Consider the following 18,097-nt stretch of genomic DNA (forward strand, 5'->3'; position numbering starts at 1 on the left):
GAGACGCTCTTCACACACTAGCCGCTCGCGCATAGCAGCAAACCCCTCCCCCAACTTCGATACCTCAAAATCCGACCTTGCGCCCATTCAGGTTTGGCGCCACCGGCTTTCCTCTGCATCACGTCCCTCCCTAGTCATAACCTCTGTCATCCATCTTAACGGCTCCTGGTATACGGCACCTTCGTGGGGCATCGGTTTGAGCCACATCCGTACCGAACAGGCCCTGTCGGTTTCAGCACAGCGTGCCGCTCTACCCAGGTTTTACGGCTTTGCCTATCTGCACCTGATCTGCGCACGTTGACTCGGCTTGTTCCCAAGGCTTGACATTCTAATACCCTTGGTTCCCGGCAGCCTTGGATCCTCCTCCCCATCCGCGCGCTCTCTCTCTACATCACTCCGCTCGTCCCGGGACACCCACATTCTTTTCTTCACTTCGTATCTGGCTGGCCGGGTCGAACTTCGACTGGATCGTTTATTTCCTGGTTGGGTTCGCTTATACCACGCGTATACTCTTTAATCTTTTCTATAATCACCGTTGAACGGCACGCCTGAGGTGGACTTGTTGACGACACAACCGATTACCGCGGAAGAACATTCATCATGGGCGGCGGCGGCACATCGTTTTCCAGGCTCTTTACGCCACAAAAACTCTTCTTTCACATCTTCTTCTGGGGTTTCCATTGGGCCCTGTTCGGTATAGGATGGTAGGAAGCCCTTACTCATATCATTGATCGACCACTAACTTTAGTCAGGTGGAAACAAGCTGGTGATGCACGTTTAGCACCGCTCAACGCCCTGCAGTACTCAGTATGGGTATCTCGAGGTGCAGGTCTTGTCCTGTCAGTCGACACCATGGTCATCGTCATGCCAATGTGCAGAAACATCCTCCGATGGCTCCGTCCCAAGGTGCGCGTACTGCCGCTTGATGAGTCTCAATGGTTCCATCGACAAGTCGCCTACGCCATGTTGTTCTTCACTATCCTCCATGTAGCGGCGCATTACGTCAAGTGAGTTGATATACATCTTACCAAGCTTGACTTTGCTAACAAAGACAGCTTCTTCAACGTCGAACGTGTACAGGTCCGACCCCAGATCGCGTTGCAAATCCACTACGCCGAGGCTGGTGGAATCACAGGACATATCATGTTACTGTGCATGCTTCTAATCTACACCACGGCCCACCACAGGATTCGCCAACAATCGTTCGAGACCTTCTGGTACACGCATCATCTGTTCATCCCGTTCCTGCTCGGCATGTACACCCACGCGACCAGCTGCTTCGTCCGTGATACCGCTCCAGCTTTCTCTCCATTCGATCACGACAACTTCTGGACCCACTGCATTGGTTACGAGGGATGGCGATGGGAGCTTGTGGGAGGTGGCCTTTACCTCTTCGATCGCCTCTACCGTGAGATTCGTTGCAGACGCCAGACCCAGATCGTCAAGGTTGTTCGCCACCCATACGGTAAGCAGATCATCAACGTTGTTTTTTGAAGGATTGCACTAATGCCGAATAGATGCCGTTGAGATTCAGTTCACCAAGCCCAGCATGAAGTACAAGCCCGGACAATGGCTTTTCCTGAACTGCCCGGATGTCAGCTACCACCAGTGGCATCCATTTACCATCACTTCCTGTCCCAACGACCCCTACATCTCGGTTCACGTGCGCCAGGTTGGTGACTTCACTCGCGCACTTGCCGATGCTCTCGGTGCTGGTCAATCGCAATCCAAGCTCTACGACGAGCTCGACCCCATGGGCATGTACGAAATAGCACTTCAGCATGGCCAAAAGATGCCCGCTCTCCGTATCGACGGACCCTACGGAGCCCCCGCAGAGGACGTCTTCGAGAACGAAGTCGCGGTTCTCATCGGAACTGGTATTGGTGTCACACCCTGGGCCTCAATTCTCAAGTCCATCTACCACCTCCGTCTCAGCCCCAACCCACCCAAGCGTCTCCGCCGTGTCGAATTCATCTGGGTCTGCAAAGACACCTCATCCTTCGAATGGTTCCAGACTCTCCTCTCATCGCTCGAGGCGCAGTCCCTTGGCGGCGCAGATGGCGACCAATTCCTGCGCATCCACACTTACCTCACCCAGAAGATGGACGTCAATACTGCGCAAAACATTGTTCTCAACTCTGTAGGCACCGACAAGGATCCCCTCACAGAACTCAAGTCGCGCACCAACTTCGGTCGTCCCGACTTCCAGCGCCTGTTCTGCGGCATGCGCGATGGTATCCTGGACCGGACTTATATGAATGGTCTGGAAAGCACGCTACGCACAGAGGTCGGTGTCTACTTCTGCGGTCCTAACGTTGCGGCGCGCGACATCAAGAAGGCGTGTAAGCAGGCGGCATGCCAGGAGGTCAACTTCAAGTTCTGGAAGGAGCATTTCTAGATGACGCTGTTGTTCAAGAATGTGTATTTTGTATGCGAGGTTGAATGTCAAGGCGTATATCAGGTTGATGTGTATTTGTTACGATTAGCCTTCAGAGTAGTAACCCAAGGGTACACTCCATTTTCATGTGTTCTTACTACAATATGCGGATTATGCAAAGGAAAGAAAGAAAGAAACTAGACTTTTTGAAAACCTCTATCATGTCTCCAGTGCACTTCACGCACGTGTTCGATATCTGAAGTGTTGGTGATACTTACTCGTACCTCCTATAGAGACTGGATCACACGAACCAACACACCAAGCAAGACAAGCCTTTACCAAGCACGTCCAACCTCCAACACAACCCACCATCGAACCACCCTCACTCCACTCAAGTACCCATCTCAATCTCACCTCTAACAATCATGCACCACGCCTCTATTCGCCTCATCTCTGTCCCTTGCAGCCTCGCTTCGGTACAACGAGCTTCCGAACCATGCGCATGGTGAAACAAGACACCTTAGTACCACCATAGTAATCCCACCTCTCCACTCCGACTCCCTTAGCAGCTATAACAAAGGATCAAAGCTGTGATGTTAGAGAATGAAGGTGGTGCGATGATGGGTCGATACATTCGCCGATGGGATTGGGAAGGCGAGCGTAGGTGTGTAGGTGTGTATGTGTAAGGCCGCCTGCCTGTCTTACCCCGAATTCCTACGCGCGCGCGACAACTCTTCCGTCTTCCGTCAAGAACGCTTCTCTGCCACTGCTTCTCTTTCTTCATGCATGTATTATCGATGTGCGTGTACCTGGATATACATAGCAACTGCCAGCGCGATGCGCGTCGTCAAGCCGCCAGTCGCCACATATTGCGGCGCAGTCATGCAGCAAAGACGGACCGGAGACCGCGGGGATGGAAATAGACGGGAAGTCTGATGTGCATGCGGCGTGGGCGGTTCTATAGGCTGATATGGTTCTGTGGGTTGCGATGATGTACGTCTTCGGGATTGGAGAAGACGAGGGTGTTTGCAGGTGGTGGTCGCGACTTCCTTGCGATGCTGTGGTACGCGCTCCGATTCAACATGTCCACCGGGTGTTTCCCCCATAAATGACATAACACCTAGCAAAACGAACGAACAGCAATAGTCTAACTACCATTGTCTGTCTGCGCCAACGTGACATATAATCCTTCCGTCGTCGTACACCGTACCTGCGTGACAACCCAACCGCCGCATCTAGAACCCATCAATCGGTGAACGCGCCGAGCCAACACACCAACAAACACTTCCATCCCCATCCCGAATCGGTCACGAGCCGAGGCTACACAAACGCTATTCATGGTTTACGCATGTTTTTTCTCCACTCAACACCACGTCTCCAACTATCGTGAAATCCGACTTCTCAGTACTACTAGTCTCGGAGGCTCGGTGTAGGTTACACTACCAGAAGCAGTATAGCTGCAGCCACCTACCTCCAACCCCACCTCGTAGCTTCGCGGCGGAAACGTAGAAGGGGTCCAACTTGCATCGCGGAACTGCCAGACTGGGAAGCCGATACTGTCGCGTACCTGCCCCCTTCTTGCGGACTTGTCTGCCCTCCCATTCGTGGAAAGACTGGTGATGCGCGACTATGTGGGGTTCTTCCTCCAACTTGCCATGGCGGGGCGGCGTGACGTTCTCATGAATGGAAGTATTATTCACGGGCGCGGTTTGCGTGGTTGCCCCGCACCAATTGCGAAGGAGCGGAAGGGTAAAGTCTGGGTTATAGTAATGGATTAGGTACATGCTGGCAAAGCACCAAGCGGTAAAGGCGTACGCTTGCAGACAGGCAGAAAAGAAGGGCCGCGGGAGTAGTAAAAGGTGGCCAGGTGATCTTTATTGACGCGGTTGTCCCCCCCAGTTTTTTGTTTACCTACCCTTTCTACTATCGGACCTTTCTTGCATCATCCCCATCCTTGCGATTGCATACCTTTAAACGTTCCTTTTTCGTGCGTTTGTTCCCATGGCTTCTCTTCCCCTCTTCACTAGCTGGGCGTCGGAGATTAAGCAATCACTCAACATCAAAGAAGAGACGACCAAGATGAACGGCACACATACTGAGGCTGCTGCTGCTGCGCCGGCGACGAATGGTGTTAGCAAGGCTAATGGCAACGGCACGGATGTTCAGTTCTCGTCAAAGGCTAATATCGGTGTTTACACCAACCCCGCGCATGATCTCTGGGTCGCAGAGGCGGAACCCAGTCTGGAGGTTGTGCAAAGAGGAGGAGATTTGAAGCCAGGCGAGGTTCTTATCAATGTCAAGAGCACGGGAATCTGCGGGAGTGATATTCACTTCTGGCATGCTGTACGTTTTGCTCCTCTGAATCCCCAATACAGAACTCCCCACACATCGAGAGAGGAGAACAGTATGCTAACAATTCCGTTTCCAGGGCTGTATCGGACCCATGATCGTAGAAGATACCCACGTCCTCGGCCACGAATCCGCCGGTACAGTAATGGCCTGCCACGAATCCGTCACGCACCTCAAGCCCGGCGACCGCGTAGCCATCGAACCCAACATCATCTGCGGCGAATGCGAGCCCTGCCTCACAGGCCGCTACAACGGCTGCGAGCGCGTCCAATTCCTGTCCACACCACCCGTCACGGGCCTGCTCCGCCGCTACCTCAAGCACCCAGCCATGTGGTGCCACAAGCTGCCCGACAGCATGACCTTCGAAGACGGCGCGATGCTGGAACCCCTTTCCGTTGCGCTTGCTGGCATGGACCGCGCGAACATCCGCCTAGGTGACCCCACCATCGTCTGCGGCGCCGGCCCCATCGGCCTCGTCACACTCCTCTGCTGTCAAGCGGCTGGCGCGACCCCCCTCGTAATCACCGACATCGACCAAGGCCGTCTCGACTTTGCCAAAACCCTCGTCCCGGGCGTCCTAACCCACAAAGTCGAATTCAGCCACTCAGCCACCGACTTCCAATCCGCCATCCTCAAACTGACCGACGGCGTCGAGCCCAGCCACGCCATGGAATGCACCGGCGTAGAATCCTCCATCTGCGCCGCCATCCAAACCGTAAAGTTCGGCGGCAAAGTCTTCGTCATCGGTGTCGGCAAGAACGAAATGAAGATTCCGTTCATGAGACTGAGTACCCGCGAGGTGGATCTGCAGTTCCAGTACCGCTACTGCAATACTTGGCCCAAGGCTATCCGGTTGTACAAGAGCGGTGTGATTGATTTGAGCAAGTTGGTTACGCATAGGTATAAGCTTGAGGATGCGGTTGAGGCGTTTAAGACGGCGGCGGATCCGAAGACGGGGTGTATTAAGGTGCAGATTCAGAGTTTGGATTAGGTGTGGGTAGGGGAGTTGAGTGGTGGGAGGTTGCTTTATGATGTATATGACGATGACGATGACGATGACGATGATGACGAGGAAGGGCGGTGGTTAGTGTGAAGGTGCATTTCAGCATTTAGATATTGGCGTTTTTGAGAGAGAGTCCGTCTGATTTACGGTGTTTAGCAAAATTGAGAACACGATTGTTCATACTACCTGTGCATTATCTGTCTCCTGCTCAGCTTGGATGTGACGTAGTTCAGTCTCTTGTTTGTATGTTCCATTCAAAGTGCCGACATATACTGACATATCCTATAATAAACGGTAGAAGAGGGGATACTATACTAGGAAATACCATCCACACAAACAATGGAAGAGCACCAGCAAGTCCAAGTAAGGTCATGACATCATATTCTCAAAGAGCCATCCAACCAACCCGCCCACCCTCTACAAAAAACACCATGGCACAGCCGTAGCCGCCATTCTGGTCCCAAGAAACCCCCATACCGCTACACTACACACTTACAATCGTCCCACAGAAAGACAAGGGCATCAACATATCGAATATACCCTTACTGCCCCTCGGGCCCCTCAATCAAAATCTTAATCCCCTTCCCTTCCTTGACATCCGCAAACGCCTTCTCCGCCTCATCAAACTTGACCTTACCCGTAATAAGCTCCTTGACACTGATCCGGCCGCCAGCAACGAGATCGATGGCGGTTTGGTAGTCGCCGGAGCCGTAGCGGAAGGAGCCTTTGACGTTGAGCTCCTTGGTGCACATGGCCATGATGGGGAAGTTGATGTCGGGTTTGCCCATGCCGCCCTGTGACAAGTATTAGTATGGTGGGAGGATGGTAAAGTAGGTGGAGGGAGGGGGTATGGTGGGTAAGGAGAAGGAAGGATGTGAAAACATACCTGAACATAAGTCCCCCCCATCCTCAACGCATGAATAGCAGTCTGAATACACGGCTCCGCCCCACTCGCATCAATAATAACATCCGCGCCCATCCCCAGCCCACACCCCTTAACCAGATTCTCAGCATTCTCCTGCGCACTCACTCGCGCGCTCTTGAAACTCGCGTTCGCCGCGTACTTGAGCGCAAAGTTGAGCCGCTCATCGTTGATATCAACAGTCACAATCTTCTTCGCGCCGTACGCTTTCGCCACAGCGCAGCACAGCAGACCGACAGGTCCGGCACCGAATACCACGACGGAATCGCCGGGCTTGATAGCCGCTTGCCGTGTGATGTGTACGGCGACGGCGGTAGGTTCAATAAGCGCACCCTCCTCCATACTCATATTCCCCGGTAACTTATAACAGTAATCCTCGGGCAGGCTATAATACCTCGCAAGCGTACCATCATACGGCGGCGTCGCCGCAAACGCCATGTCAGGACACAAATTGTATTTCCCGTCTTTGCAGCGCACGCAGCGGCGGCAGGGCACACCGGGTTCCATGGCGACTTCATCGCCCACTTTGAGGCTCTTTACTTTGTCGCCGACGGCGTGCACGATGCCTGCGGATTCGTGGCCGAGCACCATTGGCTTCTCGACGACGAAATGCCCGATTCGGCCTTCGACCCAGTAGTGTACGTCTGAGCCGCAGATGCCGGTCCATCGCGGGCGGACGAGGACGTCGTAGGGGGAGGGGAGCGTGGGGATGGGTCGGTCTTCGTATATGACTTCGTTTTTGGCTTTGAGGATGAAGGAGGGGTTCTGGCGGGTGTGTTAGTTGGCTGTAAACATGGCTGAAGCGCGTAGACTGTTCGTAGTGTTGTAAAGACATCGCATGTTTGGAGGGGCATGGTGGGGCAGTCAAGCTATACCTTCTGGGTTGCTGTTTGTGTCGCCATCGTGAAGTATTGTGAGAATTTCAAGTTTCAGTCGCAATCGTTACAGAATCAATTGTTTGGGAAAGAAAATAAGTAAGAACACGTCCCTCAAAACTACACGCGCAGGTGAAATGCTAATGACGATGCAAACGGTGGATCCTAGTAGCCCTCGCGGCAAGCTATCCCGCCTGGGTTAGGAAATGCCCCTCCATTGCAGCGCGGGAGTCTGGAAGCTGTCCAAATTATCCGTAATAATTATCCGGCGCTTGCATCACTGTTCTTGGAAAGCTGGGAGTGGGTATCTCGGCGTTGCTCCGAGGTCGCTATGCAGCGCCGCGGCTATGCGAATGACCAAACCAAATTGCGCATGTTCCGGTTCGTGGGACACCTTGCCATTTCGCCTTAGTGTAAGCTCGCCCGGGTCTTTTGAGAGGGTAATGTGCGGCAATCTTGGTTGGAATATCTCAGCTGGCCTTTGAATTTTGCCTTTTCCAACATGACCACCAGCAAGTCACGAGCGCATCATCGTCTTGATCTTCGCTCGCCTCGGACGGGCCCCAGTCGTCGCGTCCTTTCTCTTCTCCCTCCTCCACTATCTGCAGTCCAAGCTCGAGCATCCGGTGGCGAAAGTCCTTGATTTCAGGCAAGTAAGCGTCTCGGTATGGAAACTCGATGATCACCGTAGCGTTGTCGTCCGGAGACAGCCAAACGCCGATAGTATCCACCAACATGCGCGGATGGTCTGGGGAGTAGAGCGAATCTGCAGCAAGAATCAAAGGGAATTTGGCGGGAATGGACTCGTCATCGTCAGTACTATTATCGTCTGGCAGTGGCTGACAGGAGGTGGGGTTCGTCCAGTCAAGCATAGCTGTGCGGACTGTCCCGCCATTGAGACTGATGGCCTCCCGATTCTGTTGCGCGTTGTAGGCCAGATTCGGGCAGATGCTGGGCAGATCCGTCAGAACAACGTCTGCGCCCAAGCCTGCCATTGCCAGTCCAACTAAGCCCGTACCCGATCCAAGCTCAAGGACTTGTAGCCGATTTTGTGTATCCGAGGGGACGAGGTTGAAGGTTTTGAGGCGCTTTGCGAGCATATAGGAAGCAGCCCAGGTCTTCAGGCCCAAATCGTCGCCTGTCATGGCAGGTTCGTGGATCTTAAGCTCGAATGAGTCGGACGAGGTGGGAATCTGGAAAGTGCGCGACATGGTGCTCATGGCAGATCGACCGGATCGCTCACTGAGCCGGGCGCTGGCTTGATCCCATATGCGCTCCTTGACCTCATCGTCTTCGATCCATTGTAGCCCGCTACTGATAATGGTCGTGAGGTATCGTGTGACGCCTTCTGGGTTGACCTGAACTACAGGCCCGCGCGCCTCTATCACTGCCTTCCCATCTTGATCTTTGTGCCCTGTACTTGTATATTCCCACGAAGGCGGAGCGGTGGTAAGGAGCGCGAGGGTTTCGAGGAGGGCCTCAGCGGTGGGCTTGGTGTAGAGTTGCGGTAGGTCAAGGACTAGACATGGATTTAGCACCAAGACATGCAGATGCAAGGCGCAGATGTATACCATCTAACATGGACATTTTGAAGCGACTATGGCGAATGCGCGGGAAAATTGTTGGTCGGTGGGGTGCAGTACTCACCAGGTCCAACGTGGGCCCAAGCTAGCCACCGCGGGGCTAAGATGCAGGTACCACGAGCAGATACTCTGATAGTCCAACGCTGCCTATTCGCCCGTCTCAAGCCTTCTTTAGGGTCGTCTTAAAGCCGTAGTATGCTTGGTCCATGTCGAATTGGAACTCGCGCGCCTGCTCATCGCTCAGTTTCTCGGCGGCCCGCATTTGGTTCAGAGTAATTAGCCACTGCACAATCTTGCCTTTGTTCTCGAATTCGACATCTGTGACCTGGCGGACAGCCTGGATGATCTCGACAAGGAGAGGGTGTAGGGTGTCCTTCTCCACCAGCCCGATCTTGATGGCGTCGAGCAGAGTGATGAAGTTCTCGGTTGCGTTGACGACCAGCGTGGCGTCAGCAACGTCGCCTGACTGAGCCGATCGTGATGGTCCTTGTTCGATAGTAGCGGGTATACCAACGCGTAGTCGTTCAATAGCTCGGGGACATTCCATCTGGAGTCGTGTCAGCCTGGTACTGAGGAAGCTCAAGACTTGCTATCACGTACGTGCCATTCCTTTGCAAATTGATCCAGGTCACCGAATGCTCGCGCAACAGTCTCATTGGCCAGATTGGACTTGTACTGCTTCATCAAGCGGTTGCATGTCTCGGTGTAGTCGGCTTCGGCAATGGAGTCTTTCAGGTAGGCCTTTTCTATGGCGTCGAGCGTGATGATGATGCTGTATATCTCGGCCAGCGAGTCGTTCAAGTCGCGCTCGGCATTGGTCGTGGAGAGCTTGACTTCCTGGGTAGATAGTGAGTATGCGCATGCGGAGTGGGACTGAGGCGCGTCATACCTCATCAAGGTTGATGGTTGCCGAGAGATTGGAGCGCGGAATATAGGGCGTCGGCGCGTAGGCCAGCTGCCTGCCGTAGGACATTATGAATTATGAGGCGATGACTTAGTCTTTCGTATAGGGTCGCGTGCTTAGTTGAGTGGTGCACAGTTGTGTTATCGATGCGCCGCAGCTCCATCGCGTGGGGAAGGCGCTAGGGATCAGTGCAGGGTCCTTAGCGCTGGAACTTTTTCGAGGCCCAAGTTTTTCAACCGCCAGCTGCACGCCCGGCCAACAACACCCTCGCGCCTACGAGGAACCGCCAAATACCGCCGACATGCCCGTCTCCAAGGCGACCAAGAAGTTCCAGAAGGACAAACTCGGCGACGTCATCAAGCGCCGCAAGGATGTCGCCAAAGTCAAGCAGAGGAAGCAGATGGACACCAAGAAGAAGGAGCGCAAGGCCCGCGACAATGCCAAAGCCGACGACCTAGAGGAGGAAGCCGCGAAGATGCCCAAAACGAATGGCGCCAAGGACGACAACCTGGGCGAAATGTCTATGGACCAGTTTTTCCAAGGCGGTTTCCAGATCCCCGAGATGAGCAAGAAGAAGACCAAGCCCAAGACCGGCAAGCGCAAACGCACACCCGTTGAGGAGGACGCATTGGAAGGCTCTGATGAGGACATGGAAGATGCGCCCGACGGCACCGACGAGTCCAGCTCCGAAAGCGACTCTGGCGACGACGCAGACACACACAAGGCGCAGCTCGAAGGACTGGCGGAGAAGGACCCCGAGTTCTACAAGTACCTCAAGGAGAACGACGCAGAGCTATTAGACTTTGCCGAAGACGCCGACCTTGCAGAGATTGACGCTCTGTCTGCCAGTGAAGACGAGGCCACACCGAGAAAGAAGCAGAAGGCCCAGAAAGCGCAAGAAAGCGCATTCGACGACGAGGAAGACTCGGGCAATGAGCTTGGCTTGAAGACAATCCAAAAATGGAAGGCTGCCATGGAGACCAAACATTCACTGCGCGCCATGAAGGAGGTCGTTCTGGCCTTCCGCGCTGCATCACACATGAACGACTCGGAGGCTACTAAATCGTACAAGTACTCCATAACCGACCCAGATGGTATGCTGATCAACTTCTACCATGAGATAAAGACTAACAGCATGTAGTGTACCACCAAGTTCAAGTAACCACTCTTCACCTAGTACCCAAGGTCCTCCAACATCACTTGCCCGTCAAGGAGAGCGCTGGAGGCAGGATGTAAGTAATTACTCTACTTCTTCAATATGCTCACTAACAATCTCAGTCGTGTTGCTACCGATTCGAAGAAGTTCCGCACACTCACTCCCCTCCTCAAGTCGCATACCGTCTCGATACATCACCTCCTTGAGAACCTGTCCGATGCGAAGACCCTCCAGATGACGCTAGACTCGCTCTCCCACATGCTCCCATACATTCTGTCCTTCAAGAAGGTCGTGCGCGAGGTCGTGCGCTCTGTCGCATCAGTCTGGTCGGATAGTGCCAACAATGACGGAACAAGAGTGTCGGCTTTCTTGGTTCTGCGACGACTAGTAGTCATCGCAGACCCAAGCATCCGCGAGGCTGTTCTGAAGCAGGTCTACCAGGGTCTAGTCAAGAGCGCGCGGAACACCACAATCCACACCATCCAGGGTATCAACCTGATGAAGAACACCGCAGCCGAGCTCTGGGGCATCGATCCCACTGTTGGCTACACCACAGGCTTCGGCTTCATCCGCCAGCTCGCGATACACCTACGCACAAGCATCACCAACAAGACAAAAGACTCCTACAAGACCGTCTACAACTGGCAGTACGTTCACTCGCTCGACTTCTGGTCAAGAGTCATTTCGATGCACTGCGAGACTCTCCGCGAAGCAGAATCCGGCAAACCCTCCCCCCTCCGCCCCCTCATCTACCCCGTCGTCCAAGTCACCCTCGGAGCCATGCGCCTAATCCCCACATCGCAATACTTCCCCCTACGCTTCCAACTCATCCGCTCGCTCCTGCGCATCGCCCAAGCAACCTCCACCTACATCCCGCTCGCGCCCGCCCTCGTCGAAGTCCTCAACTCAGCCGAGATGAAGAAGCCCCCCAAGCCCAGCACCCTCAAAGCGCTCGACTTCAGCATCAGCATCCGCGCAACCAAAGCCTTCCTGCGCACACGCATCTACCAAGACGGCATCGGCGAGCAAGTCGCCGAACTCCTCTCGGAATTCTTCATCCTCTGGACAAAAAACATCGCCTTCCCTGAACTCGCCCTCCCCGTCATCGTCATGCTAAAGCGCTGGGTCAAAGCCATGACGAAGAAGAGCTCCGGAAACAAAAACACTAAAGTCTCCTCGCTCATCGCGCTGCTCGTCCAGAAACTAGAGGCGAATTCCCGTTGGGTCGAGGAGAAGAGGAATAAGGTTGAGTTTGCGCCGAATAATCGTGCGGGTGTTGAGGGCTTTTTGAAGGATGTAGAGTGGGATAAGAGTCCGCTCGGCGCGTATGTGGCGGGTCAGCGCAAGAGCAGGGAGCAGAAGGCTAAGTTGCTCGAGGAGGCAAGGAAGACGGAGGATAGGAAGAGGAAGGAGGGGGAGAAGTATGATAAGAAGGGTGGAGAGGAGTTTGCGGCGGATGAGGATGAGGAGGAGGAAGAGGAGGTTGACCTTGATGGGTTGAGTGACGAGGATTTGGAGATGGATGATGAGGAGGAGGAGAGTGATGATGAGTAGAGTGGTTGGGTTTTGTACTGTATCGGATATTTTGGTGTTGGGTTACACGGATATGTGTGTGTCTGTAGTAGAGATAGACACGCCGTCTGTGATGGGATATGGCTGTGCAATGCAATGCGGCATGTTTCCCTGAATGATCTTCCTTGTTTTGCTCATGCGAGTGATGGCGAGTTCAATACATGGATAAAGTCGTTTCTTGGCGAGCTGATATGCTATGCTGAAGGTATACGATATATCATGTTTTGTATCTACATTGCCTTAGCATGCGGTGCATACTTCGGACTGTTGTATAACCTGAGCAGAGCTCAGAATAACAACATGTCGGCTTAACTGCCATGTTCAGGCTTGCGTCAAATACTTTTTTATGTTCTACTTGAACCTTACCCCTTATAGAGGCTAACATGTAAGTTTATCTAGACTACTGTGACTCACTCTTTGTATCAAATTATATGTGCATTGCATAGCCTCTGGACACGTAATACTCTGACTATAACATGCATTAGTTGCATGCAAGAATGATTGTTCTCCTATAATATATACTTGTTTAGGGTAGGATTATCGCTTTCAATCCTCGTATATGCATGCTATAGGCATTCGTGACTTTAAAGTACATTGTCTTGTGACTTTTGCCCAATGTAAAATCAGAGAAGTACCTACACCCATGTCGAACGAGATAACGCGTTAGCCAATCAAGGCGCGGCGATAATGCGAGACTAGCGTGGCATCCGCGACATCGAGCACTTGCGGTCAACCATCGAATACTATATAAACCTCACCCAATTCCTCCCATTCATCTTCAGCATCAACCCAACTTTCGATGCCAAACGTGCCATAGTTGATAATTATTACAGTTGCAGCTGTCCCACGGACATATCGTAGCTTCTAGTAGGGTCTAGTAAAAGACTCAGAATTACCCGCACGCGTGCTGCCTCAAGGCTGCAGCGGATTAGTACCGGAGGTCCATTACACTCCACGTTATCTACCAGTACATTAGTATCCATATTCACTGCTCCTCTCTTTTACCCCGCACCTCTGTTGTTGCAGCCTAGAGGTAGCGCGGCACGTATATGGCAAACGCCAGCTGGCGCCTGACATTGTAAACAAACACACGACCACCCCACCTCGCAGAATATCAACCGCAACACCATGGCAGCGACCAAAAACGAAGTCCCCAAATCCTCAGCATGGCTGCTGGAGAAAGCCCAGAATGCTGCGAAGGCGTCTGGTACTGGACCAGAAGCCGTCGCGAGGATCCTACAAAAGACGAAGGAGCAGAAGGAAGCGAACAACGAGGAGCACCAGAAAAGGATGAGCCTTCTGAGCAAGAAGATGACGGAGTTGGGAGCAAAGCATCAAATGAACCCGTTCAAGAATGCGGAGCAACCTGTCGCGGCGGACACCATCGCGGTCACGCCCAAGGTCATCAAGCCAGCGCAGCAGGGTTTAAAGCGTAAGCTTCCAACATCTCCCGGTGCGAAGCCTGTCGATCCGCCGGCTAAGAAAGCGAAGGTGCAAGACAGTCTCCAGCCTCGAGTTCAAGACAAGTCCAAGGCGAAGGAGGCCGTCTCCCAGAAGCCAAAAGACGACACCTCTAATAAAGCAAAAGAGGATGCTACACAGCCGAGCAAGTCGAAGGTCCAAGTCCAGATTCAAAAGAAGCCGCAGCCGAACGCCGACACGCCTGAAAAGCTGAATGTTAATACAAAGGAGCTGGGCAAAGCGCCGTCTAAGTCTGCGACTCCGACCCCGACTCAGAAGAAGCCACAGGAGAAGGAGACGAACGAGCAGATCGATGTTCAGAGCTTGTGGAAGATGAGGAAGCAGAGGGAGCCTCTTAAGGACTCGCCAAAGAGTGCGACGTTTGCAGAATCATCGACTGCAGGCGCGTCACGGGAGCGGTCAGCTGCTACATCTTCAAGGGCCGCAACGCCAGCAACACCGGCAACGCCAACAAACGCATCAGAATCAGAGATCGTGCCATCAAACGACCTCTTCGTCTCAGACGATCCAGACGACAAGTATCCCATTGCAAAATCCCTCCCAGCATGGTACACCTCCATCACCATCAAAGACCCGCGCATGGAAGCCATGACCAAAAAACGTCCCCTCGCCCTCGTAACCCTCCAAGCCCTCAAAGCGGCCTTGACAGATTGCGAGAAGCCAGGAAAATCCCAGATCGAACTCGAAGCCCTCTACGACAAGATCCGCGATTTCATTCACAAAGCCGAAATCGACCTGCAAGTCAACACCGTTCTCCTCCGCAAAGCCATGACCCTAAGCCCCGACTACGGTCTGCCCCGCATCTTCAAACCAGGCACGAAGTTCCCGTGGGATCTAAAGGCGGATGCGTATCAACTGTACAAGCGCTGGTACAAGGGCGATTTGAATCAGGATATACTGCGCGGTATTGCGCCGCATAAAGGGGATAACAGGACGAGCGATCGCCTGGATGAGACGTACCGTGGTCTATTTCCTACGACCGCGAAGTACTATGGCGAGGGGGAGTTGGTGCTAGGGCAATGGTGGCCAACGCAGCTTTGCACTGTGCGCGACGGAGCCCATGGATCAGCCCAAGGCGGTATTTACGGTGAGCGCGATAAAGGCGCCTACTCCATCGTGCTCTCGGGCGGAAACCCATACCACGACGTCGACAACGGTGACACCATTGAATACTCCGGCACCGAAGGCCGCAATGGCACGCCTACGGAGAACACCGCTCATCTGATCAAATCGGCCGAGTTACTCAACCCTATCCGCGTCATTCGCTCTGCGCAGCTGAACAAAAAGAATCCATATAGACCGGAGCTGGGGCTGAGGTACGATGGCCTTTATGTGGTTAGGGGGTATACGTGCACGGATAGGGAGAAGGCGATGTATCGGTTTCGGCTCGAGAGGTGTGAGGGGCAGCAGGGGATTCGCTGGCAGGGGAAGGCGAAGAGGCCGACGGAGTATGAGTGTAGGGAGTTTAGGCGGTTGAAGGATAAGGGTGTTGGGGTTGGTTGGTAGGCGGAGACACGGGTGGGGATGGGGATGGGAGGTTGTGGGGCCATGTCTTGTCGTGTTGTCACACCTTCGTGGCGGGAGATGGGTTGTTCTGGAGTGTGTGACACGGTTCTCCCGTCCTTGTGGCAGATGCAAAATTTGTTCGGGTTGATGGATGATATGGCGACGATGGTGGTGATGGCGGATATACCGTTCCCTTTCTTTCCCTTACTTTCCTTTCTCTTTTACTTCAGGCGTTTCCCAGGATACCCGTTGTTCACTCATCAGAATAGCAGGAGAGCAAACTAGTCAGTCGACGACAGATACGTCTGTTTGCACAAGGACAGCACATGTAGTTTCCTTGGGTTGTATATAAAAATAGCAAGTTTACTGTATCATGTCTAGTCTGTAAACGCCGCATAAATAGCTTCCCAACGATCAAAATTGAGAGATCAAGACTGTTCTCGAGCTGTAGGATACGTCTCTTTCTAATACGAACAAACTCTTTTGCTAGAAAATATATCATCATTTACAAACTCATCTCTATATACCCGGGTATGTCTACTCCAAAGCCAGAAACAAAAACGCTATGCCAAACGCCATCCCTCCATCCACAATCCCAATCATGCACACATCCACCACCCCCTCAAGCCTTCCCCTCAACAACCTGCCCGAGCGCCTCCCCCTCAACCACCGCATCCCCGGGCCCCTTCCCCATACTCCCCACCTTCTCCAACGGACTCACCACCTTCTCCCCCACCCCCTTCTCCTCCCCATCCACACTAATATTAACCCAACCCCTCACACTATCCTTCGCCCGACTAAGAATCGTAGTATCATTAACCAAATTCCAGCTCTTCGCCGGCGAGCCCGCCTCATCCTCTAATTCCAAATCCGCCGCACTCGTATTCGCAACCCTCGCCCCATTCTCCCTTAGCATCTGCAGTATCGCGCGTGTGTTGAGCCGCAATACGCGTTCAGGTTCTTTCGCGCCGAAGACTTTGGTTGTGACCCAGGGGAACAGGACGCCGAAATCGGATTGCGAGAGGTGTGCTGAGGCGATGGGGTAGAAGATGCGGGGGCCGGGTTGGTTTGTGTATTTCGAGTGTGAGGATGAGGATGAGGGAGGAGCTAAGATTGATTTCGTTTCGCGGAAGTTGGACGACCAGTTGTAGAAGCCTTCCGAGGCGATGGCGAGCAGGTTTTTGCCGCCAGAGGGGGAATCGTAGCATGGCATGGGTTTGGAGCGGAGCCAGCTTGTTGCGGGGCTTTGGATGGGCAGGGTCCAGAGGTCGAGGAGGGTGACGGAGTTGCGGGGTGTGATTTGTTGGACTAGGGTTGAGTCTGAGGAGGGGGTGTAGAGGGGTTTGTAAGACGGGGTGGACGTTTGTGGGCGGTGGTAGACGGATTTTACGAATTGCACCATTGTGCAGGCGCCGAAGGAGTGGCCGGCGTAGCTGATGGAGCCGGGCTCGTGGATGTTGAGGATGTTGGAGAACATGCTGAGGAGGTTCTTTCCTTTGGGTTGGTCTTGCGCTACGTTCTTGAGTTTACGGCCTTCGTCGATTTTCAAGACCGCATCGTGTACCATGCCCAACTCCCATAGCCGTATCTTCAATTGTTCGTCCCTGGCCTCGTATACTTCTGTGCTCGCCTTGTGCGCAATCGATCGGTAGTCGACGTGCTTCGTCTTCTGCTTCTCTTCCGGTGTGTTGTGGATGGCGAGAGGCGAACTGCCATCGCGATGATCGGCTGCTACCACTACGATTCCGTGACTTGCGAGTGAGCCGCAGATGTGCGAGTATGCGTTCCGTGTGCCCCCCAGTCCGTGAGAAAACATCATAACGGGCCATCGATCGGACTTCGGCGGGGGAGCGAGGAGTTCGGCGTTTTGGTGTACAGGCATGGAAATGTAATACAGTAGTTGTGGCATCAATCTAGACAACAGTCAGTATCATGCTCATCCCAAATCGCATCCCAAGGTACTCACGAGAAAACACTCGCAAACGCGCTGTTCGCCCCCAGAAACCTCGCATAAGCACTAATGTATTCCCTCTGCGGACTCGGTATCCATCTCACAGCCTTCTCATTGCTGTCCTGTTTACACGGGTAGAAGATGCGGAAAGCGACAGTTGGTAGATCCGCAGGAGGCGCATCCGCGCTCGGGCTGTCCAGGTCACTCGTGGGTATCTCTACATCCACAGAGCCGACCTTGTACGGTCCCGTATGCGGCGGGAAGCCCGGCGTGGGATTCAATCGATGGAGCCACGACATATCGGCAGTGGGAAGCGGATTCGCTGTTCCAAGCGGAAGTCGCGAGGGGAGAGCGCGGGTAAGAGATCTAAACGCGCGTGAGAACGACAGTATGATTGTCAGAAAACGTAATCTGCAC

At 53.5% G+C, this 18,097-nt stretch overlaps 8 protein-coding genes across 8 annotated transcripts; 4 read left to right on the forward strand and 4 right to left on the reverse strand.

The window, feature by feature from the left end:
- Positions 1-852: 852 nt before the first annotated feature.
- Positions 853-2,398, forward strand: J4E83_008310 (uncharacterized protein; the record flags this gene model as incomplete). The annotated part of the gene is made up of 3 exons (XM_049335207.1): positions 853-1,007; positions 1,056-1,465; positions 1,518-2,398. The coding sequence occupies 3 exons, from the start codon at positions 853-855 to the stop codon at positions 2,396-2,398; spliced, it is 1,446 nt and encodes a 481-aa protein (XP_049185746.1).
- A 1,980-nt stretch (positions 2,399-4,378) lies between these two features.
- On the forward strand, positions 4,379-5,717 carry J4E83_008311 (uncharacterized protein; the record flags this gene model as incomplete). Its single annotated transcript, XM_049335208.1, has 2 exons — positions 4,379-4,720; positions 4,806-5,717. The coding sequence occupies 2 exons, from the start codon at positions 4,379-4,381 to the stop codon at positions 5,715-5,717; spliced, it is 1,254 nt and encodes a 417-aa protein (XP_049185747.1).
- Positions 5,718-6,271: 554 nt separating this feature from the next.
- J4E83_008312 (uncharacterized protein) lies at positions 6,272-7,553 on the reverse strand (the record flags this gene model as incomplete). Its single annotated transcript, XM_049335209.1, has 3 exons — positions 6,272-6,523; positions 6,616-7,416; positions 7,527-7,553. The coding sequence occupies 3 exons, from the start codon at positions 7,551-7,553 to the stop codon at positions 6,272-6,274; spliced, it is 1,080 nt and encodes a 359-aa protein (XP_049185748.1).
- A 443-nt stretch (positions 7,554-7,996) lies between these two features.
- On the reverse strand, positions 7,997-9,113 carry J4E83_008313 (uncharacterized protein; the record flags this gene model as incomplete). Its single annotated transcript, XM_049335210.1, has 2 exons — positions 7,997-9,045; positions 9,098-9,113. The coding sequence occupies 2 exons, from the start codon at positions 9,111-9,113 to the stop codon at positions 7,997-7,999; spliced, it is 1,065 nt and encodes a 354-aa protein (XP_049185749.1).
- A 156-nt stretch (positions 9,114-9,269) lies between these two features.
- J4E83_008314 (uncharacterized protein) lies at positions 9,270-10,082 on the reverse strand (the record flags this gene model as incomplete). The annotated part of the gene is made up of 3 exons (XM_049335211.1): positions 9,270-9,656; positions 9,710-9,946; positions 9,999-10,082. 3 exons carry the CDS (start codon positions 10,080-10,082, stop codon positions 9,270-9,272), a joined length of 708 nt encoding a protein of 235 aa, XP_049185750.1.
- A 232-nt stretch (positions 10,083-10,314) lies between these two features.
- Positions 10,315-12,723, forward strand: J4E83_008315 (uncharacterized protein; the record flags this gene model as incomplete). Its single annotated transcript, XM_049335212.1, has 3 exons — positions 10,315-11,107; positions 11,155-11,245; positions 11,292-12,723. The coding sequence occupies 3 exons, from the start codon at positions 10,315-10,317 to the stop codon at positions 12,721-12,723; spliced, it is 2,316 nt and encodes a 771-aa protein (XP_049185751.1).
- A 1,146-nt stretch (positions 12,724-13,869) lies between these two features.
- Positions 13,870-15,729, forward strand: J4E83_008316 (uncharacterized protein; the record flags this gene model as incomplete). The annotated part of the gene is made up of 1 exon (XM_049335213.1): positions 13,870-15,729. One exon carries the CDS (start codon positions 13,870-13,872, stop codon positions 15,727-15,729), a length of 1,860 nt encoding a protein of 619 aa, XP_049185752.1.
- A 622-nt stretch (positions 15,730-16,351) lies between these two features.
- On the reverse strand, positions 16,352-17,979 carry J4E83_008317 (uncharacterized protein; the record flags this gene model as incomplete). Its single annotated transcript, XM_049335214.1, has 2 exons — positions 16,352-17,642; positions 17,696-17,979. 2 exons carry the CDS (start codon positions 17,977-17,979, stop codon positions 16,352-16,354), a joined length of 1,575 nt encoding a protein of 524 aa, XP_049185753.1.
- Between the last annotated feature and the right edge of the window lie 118 nt (positions 17,980-18,097).

Source organism: Alternaria metachromatica (assembly GCF_023757995.1).
Source record: "Alternaria metachromatica strain BMP 0045 chromosome Unknown scaffold_23, whole genome shotgun sequence".
In the NCBI taxonomy this organism is placed as follows: domain Eukaryota; kingdom Fungi; phylum Ascomycota; class Dothideomycetes; order Pleosporales; family Pleosporaceae; genus Alternaria; species Alternaria metachromatica.